This window comes from Endocarpon pusillum, assembly GCF_000464535.1.
Source record: "Endocarpon pusillum Z07020 unplaced genomic scaffold scaffold799, whole genome shotgun sequence".
NCBI lineage: Eukaryota > Fungi > Ascomycota > Eurotiomycetes > Verrucariales > Verrucariaceae > Endocarpon > Endocarpon pusillum.
In genome coordinates this window covers 1,867-15,586 of record NW_006916661.1, presented here as the reverse complement: position 1 = coordinate 15,586, position 13,720 = coordinate 1,867, and the positions used below count along the sequence as shown (strand labels likewise).

Sequence of the window (13,720 nt, the reverse complement as noted above, 5' to 3'; positions counted from 1 at the left end):
TCCTCACCTAATTGGCTATCAGGAAACTGGTCAAGGAGTATCTGAAAGTATTCCTCATCCAACAATAGTGCTAAATCATATGTTTTCTATCCACAATCAAACAATGTTCGACCCGTAATAAAGAATTCCGCAGCAAAGCCGGGGTCGATGCAATGGGTTCAATCAGCCACTAAAGCATCCTTAATCTTACCTGAACTGAAATGAGAATTCAACCTGATTGATATGAGTCGTTAGGAGAAGCAACAATGCATCCAAAATTCATCCGGGTCCGGACGCGCTGGTCGTCCAGGCTACAAAATAAGAATTGAACGCCATCTCAGCCTCCCCACTCTTGATTTAGAACATGAATCGTCCAGGAGTGTACGCAACTGTGCATACTAATAATACTGTTGCAGTTCTCTCACAGCCATCGGAGATTCCGCTTCCGGACTGGGGCTAAAGTCATTAATCTGATTCCTTTTTTTTCTATTCTCGCCTAGGTTGAAGGGGGTTCTTGTGAGGAAGAGAGGTAAAGGAGGGCTGTGTGTTCACGATACAGTGGCCCTCCAGGTTTCGATCACTGTTCTCCTCCAGACATGGATGCGTGAGGGCTACTGGTTCACCCGTCCTTCTGGTTTGGTTACGGTGCGGCCAACTTATTGTATATTGCCTTCGACATAAATGGCTAGTGTACACGAAGAAATGGACATAAAATGTAGTATGGACATGAAGTGTAGAATGGACCCCGTGACGGAGAACCTAAGGAGGATGGGCACCACCGCCAGACAAACCGTGAAACATCCGGGTGAGCCTGACATGTCCGTCATACAACGCTTCGGTACCACGACCCCTCCCACGCAGAAAACGGTTCAAGCCGATCTGGTCGGGGGAAAATCTCAGCAGCCGCGGTAGCGTACATGAAAGAGAGGCTTCGACAAAGGACATGGCAAATTCGCCCCACTGGACAACATCATCCGCCGTCCTGATCTGTGGAGCATTGCGAAACACCTCGGATGGGCAGTAGTAGTTGGATTGAATGCTCGTTGACCACGAATTAGCAGTGCCCAAAATCCCTCGCAAGTGGAGCAGCTCTTGCAAGTGCGCTATGTTCTCGATATGTAGAATAGCCTCATGTCGACTTTTGTTCGCCAGTTCAGGACTCGCGCGCCAATAGCTTGGATGATGGGCAGGCGCCGTCGTTTCGGTGCTGTGATTGTGATTAGATAATATTGTATCCAGGACAGGTTCGAAGTGGATAGTGGCCTGGATGATGCGCTTGAATTCCCTGAGGTTGCATTTTGGATCAAGGAGAATCAGCGTCTCAGTCATGAAAGTGCCATGACCGAGAAAGCCATAGTGTTGATGGAGGAACCGCCAGGTTGCTTTGACATCGCTCCGCCAGCTTGAAGGCAGATCACTATCGTAGAACTGATATTCTGGTGAGACAAGTGCCAGCACCTCTGGAGCATGTTGTTAGCTGACATGTACGCGTCACTATCGGAAGGGTGAGGATGGATATGATTACCAGCACCGGCTCGTCCCACCACTTGTCGCAGTAAATCCCAGTTGTCCAGGCTGTCATAGGCGTGTCTCATTCGAGCATGCTGAGAGGGCACCTCCCTATTGTGGTGTGATTTGATTCTTTCCAGATAGTGATATACAACTTCGCTTTCGCGAGCTTCTCTTCCGCGACCAGTGGCGAAGAATGTCTTGAAACAAATCTTGGGGGGCCCACTTTCATATTCACGAGCGGTTAGAGAGCGGTGCGCCGGGACTGCTGAGTCAGAAAGTGGTGTCTGTAAGTTAGAGGCCCGTCGATTGCTTTCATAAGAATCAGCTCTGGCATGATTCAAGTCAGTCTCAATAGCATGGCGTCGTGTGTTGACCCATGAGAACGCGCTTCGACTGGCGTTTCCTTCCTGCCCATCTCGCGAACCGCTCACACGTGTTGTCCTATCTGTCGGCTCTCTTGGCGGTGCCTCGTCTGTATCCGGTAGGGAGCTTGCCGCAGCTTCTGTGCGTCGAGTCAGTGGATGGCCTCTCTGTGGTCTAGCTGTCCGGCGACTCGGTTGATGCATAGTCAGCGCCCTAATGGACGGTTCGATAGGAGTTGTGCGGCTGCTTGCCAGATATCCAGCTTCTCGTTCAGCGAGTCGACCTGTAACATTCTCATAGGGAGTTGCTGAACGGACAGACTGTGATTCAGCCAAAATACCGGCATAAGGGCGAAAATCAGCACTTGAATGCGCGAAGGTTTCCCCAGACGTGTGCGGCCTAGGTGAAGTAGTTGTATGTGATTGCAAGGGCGCTCGTGAGCCTTCAGTAGTAGAATGAGTAGAAAGAGATCCAACCAAGTCGGCATCAGCTCGTGGATCTGATGCGCCAGGAGCCATAGAGTCGCCTGATCGGCCAGAATCAGAAAGATGGGTTTGATTATATGGTTGATGCTTGCGTTAATCGATGATGAAGGCTTATTCATGAGGTTGCCGCATGATATCCATGCTTGGAATCGATCTCAGAAAGAAGGCACTGACCTCCAGATACGGATAACGAGAAGCTCTAGAATTTGAAAGCAGTTCTCCGGAGAGAAGCTCATAAACATAACACAACGCACATGAAAGGAAACGGTGCCCACGAGGAGATGACAGACTATAGAAATCAAGTCACTAATCAAAAGTACTACAGACCGAGCCGAAGCAAGTCTGAGGCAGGGGACATCCTGATCGATCGATGTGTGTATCAAATAGCAATGACGCCACCACCCAGTCACAAACAGCGCGCTTGGCGACTATGGGTCGTTTCAGCTGTTGATAACAAACCTCATTCAGGAGGTCAGGGTTGTTGTCGCAGACACTCTCCTTGCCGAACATTGTTTTGACAGAGTGGCGCTGGTTTGAAACGTGGCTGGTTGTGCACAGGGGGTTCATTGCAGTTCACAATGTCTTGGCAGCAGATCACTGAGGTCTTGGGGACACCCTCTTGGGGATACCCTCTTGGAGATACTTTCTTAAAGACATCTTGCTAAGACATCCTTTTAGGGGTGCTTAATCTAACTAAGTAAGTCTTCGTACACATTTACATGTAGTATCAGTTAAGATAGAATAACCAGCAGGAATTACGAGGAATCTAAAAATTTGAATTGGTCTTCAGCCGGTGACAATCCACCAAATACTACAGTTAACCAATTGAATCTTTATACGCACTCTTGAGTCTTGTGGTGTGAAGCTGAGGGCTGCAGGGAATCCAAAAATTTGAATTGGCCTTAAGCCCGTAACAGTCCGCCGTAATTGAGTCGTCGTACCTGTCAAGCCGTATGAGCACCCACTGGCCAAGTTTTCTCCGTATCTTCCCTGCGTTTGATTGCTCAATCTCTACCGCAACTTTGCAGCCAATTTCGCTGTATCATACAGCCAACTTGTACGAATATCTATGCACGCAGCTCCTTAAACTTGCTTTCTACGCACACGGAGCAGCTCAGACAGGACCCCAGGCAGGCGGACGAGGTTATAAAGGCGTGGCATCAGCGCTAGTCGTCGAAGTCTGTAAGGATCATCTCTACTCTGAGTTTGATCGAGGAAAGAAGAAGTGATTCCAGACAATCAGCCTAACCCCAGGCGCTCCTTGTCGTCATGCAGAATACACTAACTCAACGTGAACCAGCTTCTGCGACGAAGGAGGTGACAATGTTATATAAACTTTATTAATCAATGGTCTTGGATCCTATCGAACTAGGGCGGTACAAGTAAGATATTTTGTGCATTTACCGAATTGCAAAATATTCCATTTTGCTGGTCACGGTCATGCTGACAACTCCGATCCTTCCCGCGTCGTTTGCTCCTAATGGATTAAGAGAATGACCGCTTAGCGGTTGCTAATCTTTGGATATGAATCTGCGTGAACGTCTACCATTTCTCACCTCTATCTCGGCTTGCTGGATCGGTCGAATTAGTGATGAGGGGTTTGTCGACGAGAGTATTCGCCTGGTCAGTGCATATTCAGCTAGTGGGATTTCGAAATCTCATTGGTACTCTGTGAGAGCGAGGTTCACGTACGAAGAGATGAGGAATGGAGGCATGACAGATGAATCGGTATGTAAGGGGCTTTATAAAGCTACCAGGAAGCTTCAAGACCGTTGGTTATTATGCCAGTCAAGACCAGACGCGCACGTAGAACGGTTAGAAGAGCAGTTACATCTTGGGTAAAAAATGAAACGGATACCATGGATATATGTAATCGAGATACGAGAGATGGTAAATTGCCGAGAGATGCTGATGTGGACGAAGACGAAGACGAAGACGAAGACGAAGAAGAAGAAGAAGAAGAAGAAGAAGAAGAAGAAGAAGAAGAAGAAGAAGAAGAAGAAGAAGAAGAAGAAGAAGAAGAAGAAGAAGAAGAAGAAGAAGAAGAAGAAGAAGAAGAAGAAGAAGAAGAAGAAGAAGAAGAAGAAGAAGAAGAAGAAGAAGAAGAAGAAGAAGAAGAAGAAGAAGAAGAAGAAGAAGAAGAAGAAGAAGAAGAAGAAGAAGAAGAAGAAGAAGAAGAAGAAGAAGAAGAAGAAGAAGAAGAAGAAGAAGAAGAAGAAGAAGAAGAAGAAGAAGAAGAAGAAGAAGAAGAAGAAGAAGAAGAAGAAGAAGAAGAAGAAGAAGAAGAAGAAGAAGAAGAAGAAGAAGAAGAAGAAGAAGAAGAAGAAGAAGAAGAAGAAGAAGAAGAAGAAGAAGAAGAAGAATAAAGGCCGACACACTGGGTTGTCCGCGCTTTTGGCGGCGGCACAACGCTCTGCCCAGGACGACACTTCGCAACCACAGTGACAATGGCTGTGACGACAATGTTTGTTACGAGGTATGAAATGCGACCGGTCGGAACGAAGGCAGATGGCCACACTTGACGGCGCATAAGACGCATGCGGTCGCAGCCGTGAAGCAGCCAGATCAGGAGATTGAGGTCGAGGTGCGGCGGAGGGAGGGATTTGAGAGTGGCGACTAGACGTTCAGACTAGAGGGATCAGAGCTTATGTTTGCGACTGTGGCAGAGGATTTGGCGTAAGTGATGTTCTTCTTGCTAAGCGTATTGGGTGGCGAGAGGGGGACGAGAGGGAAGAAGAGAAGTTCGTAGGGCTAAGCCTTCAATGCGAGTTTGTACTTGGCTTACAGAAATCTTGATGATTACTAAACAGGAGCGGACCGCCAAGTATTCCCATTCAACCCTAAACTCTTGCCTGATTAGGATAGCCACAGTTCGGTCATACGTAGTAGATTTCTAGTGCTTATTAGTGTTTACACTAATGAATACACCTTTCGAGTACTTACACAGCTGCCTAGCGAACGGAACTTTTTATTCTGTTGGTGGGACCAGAAAGCCATCGACAGAACTTGTGATTGGCGCCCTCGCAGTTGTGCTATCAGTCCCTTCTCGATTCATGAGAAGAACACTTACACTAATCACCGCTATATATGAAAATCCGAGCGCGAAAATGGTTCTCAAACTCTATGGCTCTGCTATGTCCTTTTCCCGTGTCTTGGTCACAATTCTAGAGAAGGACCTCCCGTATGAGCACATCCTCGTTGATATTGCCAAGGGAGACCAGAAGAGCGAGGCCTACAAGAAGTTGCAGCCCTTTGGGAAGGTGCCTGTGTTGGATGATGACGGGTTTCTTATCTTTGAGAGTAGGGCTATTTGCAAGTACCTTGCACGGCAAGTCTTTCAAAGTCGTGCTTCGTTTGGGTGTTGATGAGGGACGGAAGTAAAAGTAGAAGAGTTTAGTCTTACTGATGTTCTTGTGTCAGGAATTACACTTCCGGTCCGAAATTGATCCCAGGGGGCGATGATAAGGCCTATGGTCTCTTCGAACAAGCTTGTTCTGTCGAACAAAGCTATTTTGCAGCCGCTTCTGAAACAATCGGAACTGAGATTGTAATCAAAAAGTATGTGTCTTCTTGACCCTCGCGAATATTCCGTTCTCTTTGCAGAGTCGCTAACCGGAGTTTGAATAGAGTGAAGGGTCTTGGTCCGCCAGATGAAGCAAGAGTCGCTCAAGCCGAAGCTGATCTTGATGAAGTTTTCGCTTACTATGACAGGCTTCTAGCTAAACAGAAATATCTTGCGGGAGACGACCTGACCTTGGTTGACTTGTTTCACTTGCCTAATGGGTCGGCTTTGAAGGCATTTGGATACAAGGGAACATTTGAAAAGTATCCGAACGTGGATAAGTGGTTTACGGGGTTACAGGAGAGGGAGACGTGGGTCAAGGCTGCAGCACTGGCGGGCACCGCGGCATAAAAACGTTTGAAACTGGGGCACTGCACGTTCCAAAGCCCAGATTATGCGTTGTAGAAGGTAATGGAATGTTCATTCTGAGAGACTGTAAACCGAGAGGGCTCCCTAGCAGACTCTGCCGGTTGAGGGTGTTCTCGACTATGGCGTGCCGCTTGGGTATCCCATACGCTGTGGTGGTGACACGTGGCTAGATATAATTGCAGCGGGACAACTAATTAACACCAGGTGCGCATGGCAAAAAGGTCTAATACTGAAATGCTTTTTCTTTAAATATCGAGATTAGAAATTGCCGGTTGTCGATATTTACGACATTTATTCACCTCAGGGTCCGAGCCACCGCTGCGATGACCCGACGACGCGTGTCGTAAGCTAAACCGTGGAACATCATATCTGTACCGTTTTGGGCGATCTTCCATACGGTTTGTTCTACATAGTAGTTCCTTTATCTTCGGAGGAGAAATACTGTAAGCGCCAACGATGATTTATCAACAGATTTTCGATCTTCTTGTTGAACTACTGAAGGATAGACGCGGCATGCTGGTAAACCTAGTTCGTCCGTACAATCCAAAAGCAGATGATGAACTGTGCTGACTAATCGACGGATCAGTGTGGAAATAGCAAGTTGTTCTATCTAATTCAGTGCGAGGAGCGCGCATTTATCCTTACAAAGTTGCTATATCAAGCGAAATCGCGCCCAACGCAGATACCAAAAATACATGCGTGGCTGATGCAAAACGCGTATCAATTCTGTAACAAAACGCTGGTGACACACGTAGCAAAATAGCGCAAACTGTATTTTTGAGTTCAACAGCAGATGACGCGTGCAATTTCTCATCTGCTACAATATCGCAGAAATCAATACTTGTTTCTGGTGGAACATGGCTCAGTACCACCATACTCAATTTGGATTGACGTGTTTGAACGATGCCAATGTATATGATACTGCAATTTCATCAAACATGTCCCTGTCGCTGAGCTTCAGCGCCACGACGACCTTTTCTTCAACGACGGTTCCAACATCGGGTTTCTACACTACCGAAACGACTCCCTCAGTAGTGCAAGCATCTAACTGGCCTACTGTGACGGATGGCCCCAATAAGAGTCCATAGGCCTGCAGAAGCAAGGACATAGGATAGTGTTAGCTGTTGGACTGAGTGTGAGAGTACCAGCCTTGCTAGTCACTCGTAGGCTTGGTATATTCAAAACGGGATGCATTGAAGACATACTCAAGCTAGTGGTCAGAGGTCAGATCACCCGACGCAGTCTGCACCTGCGCCCTGGATCTGTTGCCGTGTCTGTTTAATGAGATCCAGCGTAAAATAAGCATAGATTGTTGAAACAGTTAGAAACATTGTAGCCTGTTTGAAGATGTCTATTTAAATCATGGAATGGATCGCCCTATGAAGCTACAGTATGCCTTGCATCTTCTAAGAAGCACTTGAATGGGTATACAGAATTCAGCAAGTGGATGAGTGCATGTTTACCCAGCCACAAGACTGCGTCTTCCGACTGAGTCTCCATCCGGAGGTAGATGCATTCATCATGATCAACGGTTATTGCCGTATCCACTTTAGAGGCTTCGGCATTTATTTTCTTTTCTTTTTTAAGAGATCAGGTTTCCTGCAGCGCATTAAAACGATGCACGTCGGGATCTGGTCGTAGCCAAACGTCTCGGCTGGTCCATCCAGGCGCCGCCTTCCCTGCTACATTCACCTCTCGCAGGACGAGAGCCTAGCTCTATTCCATCATCAACAGAGCCCTCGAGCGTGGGAAGATAGATCATCTTCCGACCAGCCGCGGCTAGCCACTCTTTTGTTGAACCTCTGAAGTCAACCGCATTGGATTTCTCTGCAACGACCAATGCTCGGCCAACGGAGAGTTGATTAATCAAGACTCTCAGCCTCGAGAGCCTCATTCGTGAACGAGACTTGGGGAAAAGGCACAATAAGAGACACAAGACGGCGCAAAGTATCCAGATAGCTGCGCAAATGAGTGCGGGAACGGCCCAGGCGTAGTCGAAAAAGATTCTTCGCTTGTTGCTGCGCACCTGATGGAATTGTGCATTGGGAAAGGCTGACAGGAGGGACTTGGTGCCGACAAGCATATTCGCAGCAAGGTCAGTCCATATGAGATTGGGAATCTTCGCGGCTGTCTCAGGTGAAGCTGAGAGCTCGCGCCATTTTGCGAGCATTTGAGCATTCTCTGTGCCTTGGTAGTCGATGTCTCTTGCATGATACTCTAGGGCGTCATGAACGTTGTACACGAAGTCAAGAAACATTCCCGGCCCTTTCGATGCAGCCTGTCGCTGGTAAGTCGGAACACAACCTCTCGTGGGAAGATAAGTTACCATGGTATCGCCCCACCCCTGATACCTGCTATCATTAATTTGGAAATCTGGCAAGTACAAGCTCTCTTTTTCAACCGTCCTGAAATTTGACGAACTTTCGGAGGCATTACCGTCCACGATGCCCCAAAGTGGTTGGATTGAGGAGACATTCCATTTTTTTTCAAGCTTCTCGACCGCCCAAAGTGGTTTCGAAGTCCTGCTAGAGTAGTTCTTGGGGGAAACATGACTTACTGATAGGTCGCTCAGTGACGGCCGTTCTGAAGTTTGCTTGTACTGAAATGAAACTTCCTTTACCGTTGCACGAACAGTACTGGCACAAACATATAGAGACTGAAAACTGTATTCACTCGCTTCAATTGTAGGGGCTGGTGGTGTGAGGAGGAATCCGCAACGGACGAGGACAAGGTCAATATCTGGGGCACTATTAGGCAAAGTTGCCCGGCATGCTGACACTTCAACCAAATATGTTAGGTATTCGGCTGCTCTGCTTCGATTGTCCATACAAGGCACTTGGATTATACTCACAGGCATCTTCTATACTTACATCCGGTGAGCTGGCTGCCGGATCCCATGGGGAATACCTTGAAGAATAATATTCTTGAAAGGCTTGTACGTCGAAGGAAGCAAGGTTGAACTGAGTTGAATCGAGCTCAATCTTATCAGGAGGCTCCCATCTAGTATCTGGCGCGAGACTAGGATCCTCCATAGGACCCAGTGTCAAACCCTTACGACCATCAAAATCCCAAAATTGCATCCCGGCCCACATGCGCCAATCCAGGAAATCGTATCTGGAACCAAAAGTTGCATTCGAGCGTGAGAGTTTCAGGAATTCTGATAAGCGGTAATTGAATAAAGACTTTGCTAAGAGTGCCCTCGACTGAAGCTCGGGATCTGACTGAGAAGGCGGATTGATTAATTTAGAATCTGGAATTTGAGTCGGAACGATCCCTCCACCCCGATTCACTAGCGACAAGTCGGATGACCAGAGTGGATTGTGTGTTGAAAATGGCGCTGAACGTTGTCTATGTTGAACGGACCAGTTCGTATCGACACATGCCGTAACTGGTTCAAGCCAGAGGATATCTTCGGTCCACTGGGCGCCGTGTCTCATGCGAGGCGTGCTGGGTACAGTGTGGTTTCGGAATCCAACGCCACCATTGACAAGATCAGCAACAATCCCTTCTCGGACCACTATTTTGTCGAGAAGGACTAATTTCTCCAGGATTTCAAATTTTCCCGTGGTATTGGTTGCTTTATTCTTTGCATCCTCCCTGTTATTTTCCAGGTCCATAGATTCCTCATCGATGGAGACCATCTGATATTGCCGGTATTGAATCTCGAATGGGCTTGTTCTGAGATCACCTACGCTTCTGAAACCACTTGCGAAGCAATCGGTGATGTTTGGCAAGACATAGTTGTCGAAAAGCGTGATATTCGGTAAGTTGCCACCTTGTTGGATTAACGCAAAATCGGACGGCTCTACTCCCGGACATGGAACAAGACCGCCCGCGCAGGTACGAGATAAAATATATAGGTCCCTAGGCGGAGTCTCAGTTCCAAAAGGGGTTGGGTCCACGGCATATTCAAATTTCGCATTGACGAAAGACCCAGCCACAACAGTCTCTTCCAATCCAATTGGAGTCAGAATTCCAGCAGATATGATAAGAGCCATCCCAAATGTCGCCGTAAGCGTAGAGAAGCTAACGCGGCCCAGAACTCCGTCTCTTCTTTCCGCCGAAGTATCGCATGTAAGTATTGATGGCCAAAGCGAAGACTGAATAAATCGGCTTACAGCAGACCTGTTCAGGTCCGGTAAATCAGCTCTGAGCCATGAGGGGTACTAACTAGACCGATGAGCAAAACGCACCAGGTGACTGCATTACACTCTGATGGCAGTAATCCTGCAAGTAACAAGACTTGAAGAAGAGGAAGAGTCAGTTGCACTGCGGTGAGCTTGCTTTAGCATAGAATCCTTTGCCAGAACCCGAGGTAGAACGTACCAAGATCAAGCCAAGGTTGATCGCTGCGGCAGCCTGTCCGACCGTAAGAGGCTCCATCGATCGGTGAACACTGACCTAGAGCGAGGTAGGTCGCTTCCAATCTAGGGACAAAGAGTCGTAGGTAGTCCGTAGCAGCTATTGAGTTTTTAAGCTACGCAAAGGTTGCCACTCAATAGCGTTCGCAACGCATCAGATGATCCTAGATAGAATGGCATAGCCTTAGCAGGATAAGGTGAGCCAACTCAACATCGGAGAAACTTAGCTACATTGATTTCATTCTAACTTGGGAGTATCGGCGATGGAGGGCTGAAGTGATGTTAGTCTGGTACTAGTAGCGGTTGGTTTTTGCTACGGTGCACAGTGTCGTGATTCGTCATTCTTGAGCTTGTTTTGTGTACATCCATTCAGACGAGTCGAATGACCACATCTAACTTCTATTTGATATAGCTGTTCTGTACAGAGCGTGTTTACTACGTACGAGTACAGATACTAGCACGCTGAACTAACATTACTTCGGGCCTCGCCCGTAGTACTAGTCCTACAGTAACGTCCAGTACGGGTCTGTGCAACATACGGTTCTGTGCAACAAAATTGCTTGGCACAACCCTCGCCAGCGCTGTTACAACGAATTCAGTTCACTATTAACGTGTCGAACTGTGCTGACTAATCGACGGATCAGTGTGGAAATAGCAAGTTGTTCTATCTAAATGAGTGCGAAGAGCACGTATTTATACGTACAGATGCTGCGTAGCGTGAAACGCAGATACCAAAAATACATGCGGATCTCATGCGAAACGCGTATCAGATCTGTAACAAAACGTATATGAAACGCATGGTCAAACCGCGCTTAAACAGTTCAACATAACGTTTTTGAAGCTGTACGGACTGCCTAAATAGGAAATAGAATAGAGATCTATGGTGTTACCCCTCATTCAAATACATCCTCCTCGATCCGTAGCAGATAATTGCATTTTGCCCTTGACCTCGGAGGCAGACGTTGACGTTGTTTTTCTCCCTTATCCTCTGCAATAGCTGCCCTTGCTAATTGACGTAGGGCCCTATTATGACGCTCCTCCGCTTTTTTAGCAGTTATTGCAGCCTTTTTCTCAAGTGCTTGAGCCTTTTGTGCCTCTTTCTGTGCCTCCTTTTCTGCTGCTTGTGCTCTAAGCTCATCTGCAGTCGTTTTGGATAAGCATCTACCCTCTGTAGATAGCTGTTTGTTTGTTCTTTTGCTTGTACGAGCATTCGCAACTAACTCGGCATTAGTTTTGAGTAATAGAGCGTTTTCAGCGTTAAGAGCGTGTATCTTATCAAGTAGAATTCGCTTGCCAGGTACATCCTCTATTGCTGTTTCAATAAATCGCTGAATTCGACGTACAGTGCTAATTTCTTGATCTGTTTGTTTGAGTATTTTGTTCAAATCTGAATCAAAAGAGGCATTTGGTTATATAAGTGCTATTTTGTTATAAACGCGCTGTGGATTATACGGAATAAGACCTGTTGCTTTATATTCTGCATTAATATTCTCTGAATTAAGAGCTACAGCTCTAGCTCTTTAATAAAAGCGTAGAAAATCAGGTTTTTCAACATATGTTTTATTAAATTAATTATAAGCCTTAACTTTAGCTGAATACTAACATTAAAAAGGACCAAAATAGGCTATATCAAGTAGTTAAAGATAATGCGTAATATAAAGAGATAAGATAAGCAGAATTATATTCTGTAAGTCATAGAATTTGATGAAATTAATTATATAATAAGATTCATAGCTATTAATAATAAGTAGGCGTTTTATAAGTGTTTCATAAGGCTTTATAAGAGAATTAAAATGCTCTGTTAGCTAATTTATAATAAGGATATTATTAGTCTATCCCTTTTCGCTTATAGCTATCTTTATATAAGAATCATTAATACTATCCTACTAAGCAGCCTATTATTATTTGCCTTTTAAAATAATAAATAGGGCAATAGCCTTATTATTATTTCTTTCTTATACGCATTTAATAATAGATATCTATTCTTTATTATTATCTTGATGTATAAACGCTTGTTTCTGCTAAATGGGGATAAGAACATAAGTTCTTTGCATTACCTTATTATAAAGCTCTTCTTATTTATATTATAAATATCTTTATCTCTAATTAAGTGTTCTATACAAATTCGATAGAATAAAGTAAACTATTGCCTTGCAATTAACCCTTTATAACAGAAGCTTAATGACAATTAATAGGCTATAAGAGGGCTATTCAAAGCTATGGGTTACGTTATAATAGCGCTTAATGCTAATAATATCTTAGAGTAATTCAAGTGCCTTTTTAATAAAGGATTTCTAAGGTAAATTAATGTAGATGCTTAAACTAAAGTAGAAGACCCTAATCATTATATTTGAGTGCATATTTAATCAAAATAGCCTCTTCTGCTGGTGCTAATAGCTGTCGTTATTGATCAGCTTGCTCTTTAGGCCGTGTAAGACCTCGCTGGCATTGAGAAACAGAGGAGGGATTGATATTGCAAATAGTGGCTGCTTTTCGCAGGCTTAACGAAGGATTCTTTTGAAGTAATTGAATAGCTGCATCCACACGCTCAGAACTTGATAGATTAACATATTTATCAGCCATTATAAGTACCAATAGATAGAGAGAATACTCAGCTTCAATTTGAACCTGTTTCGAAGAGATTTGGCCTTGTGGTGGCGTAATGGTGGCTGTTCGAAGTTGTATCTCAAATTGCGGTGTGAAAATTTGGTGTTGCACAGAACCGTATGTTGCACAGACCCGTACTGGACGTTAAGGGGCATAAATAATGTTAGCATAGCTCTAGTAATAGTTAGTTATCATACAGCGCCACTTGGATGCCTAGAAGCTTCTCTGGTCGATAGCCACAGATATTGGTCACAGCAGTACCGCTAAACTGTCGAAGTAGCTGTCTCGTTAAGAGTCCGTTCTGTTGCAAAATTACTAGCGCTGTGCTAACATTACTTCTTCTCGATTATCGTAGTACGTTGCTTGTTCACACAGCTTTCCTCAATTCTGTTAGGCACTAAAAAGTTGAACGCCCTTATCACGTTATTTCAACGATAAACAGGTTCTTAGGCGATCAAGAGTTGGCATAGCGCCGCTAACGG

The 13,720-nt window shown here is 45.5% G+C and overlaps 4 protein-coding genes across 4 annotated transcripts; 2 read left to right on the top strand and 2 right to left on the bottom strand.

Annotated features, from left to right (window-relative positions):
* Positions 1–738: 738 nt before the first annotated feature.
* Positions 739–2,372, bottom strand: EPUS_08202 (uncharacterized protein; the record flags this gene model as incomplete). Its single annotated transcript, XM_007808010.1, has 2 exons — positions 739–1,439; positions 1,505–2,372. 2 exons carry the CDS (start codon positions 2,370–2,372, stop codon positions 739–741), a joined length of 1,569 nt encoding a protein of 522 aa, XP_007806201.1.
* Positions 2,373–3,863: 1,491 nt separating this feature from the next.
* EPUS_08201 (uncharacterized protein) lies at positions 3,864–4,784 on the top strand (the record flags this gene model as incomplete). The annotated part of the gene is made up of 2 exons (XM_007808009.1): positions 3,864–4,067; positions 4,263–4,784. The coding sequence occupies 2 exons, from the start codon at positions 3,864–3,866 to the stop codon at positions 4,782–4,784; spliced, it is 726 nt and encodes a 241-aa protein (XP_007806200.1).
* A 662-nt stretch (positions 4,785–5,446) lies between these two features.
* On the top strand, positions 5,447–6,252 carry EPUS_08200 (uncharacterized protein; the record flags this gene model as incomplete). The annotated part of the gene is made up of 3 exons (XM_007808008.1): positions 5,447–5,691; positions 5,760–5,897; positions 5,967–6,252. 3 exons carry the CDS (start codon positions 5,447–5,449, stop codon positions 6,250–6,252), a joined length of 669 nt encoding a protein of 222 aa, XP_007806199.1.
* Positions 6,253–7,879: 1,627 nt separating this feature from the next.
* Positions 7,880–10,268, bottom strand: EPUS_08199 (uncharacterized protein; the record flags this gene model as incomplete). The annotated part of the gene is made up of 3 exons (XM_007808007.1): positions 7,880–8,548; positions 8,597–9,009; positions 9,122–10,268. The coding sequence occupies 3 exons, from the start codon at positions 10,266–10,268 to the stop codon at positions 7,880–7,882; spliced, it is 2,229 nt and encodes a 742-aa protein (XP_007806198.1).
* Between the last annotated feature and the right edge of the window lie 3,452 nt (positions 10,269–13,720).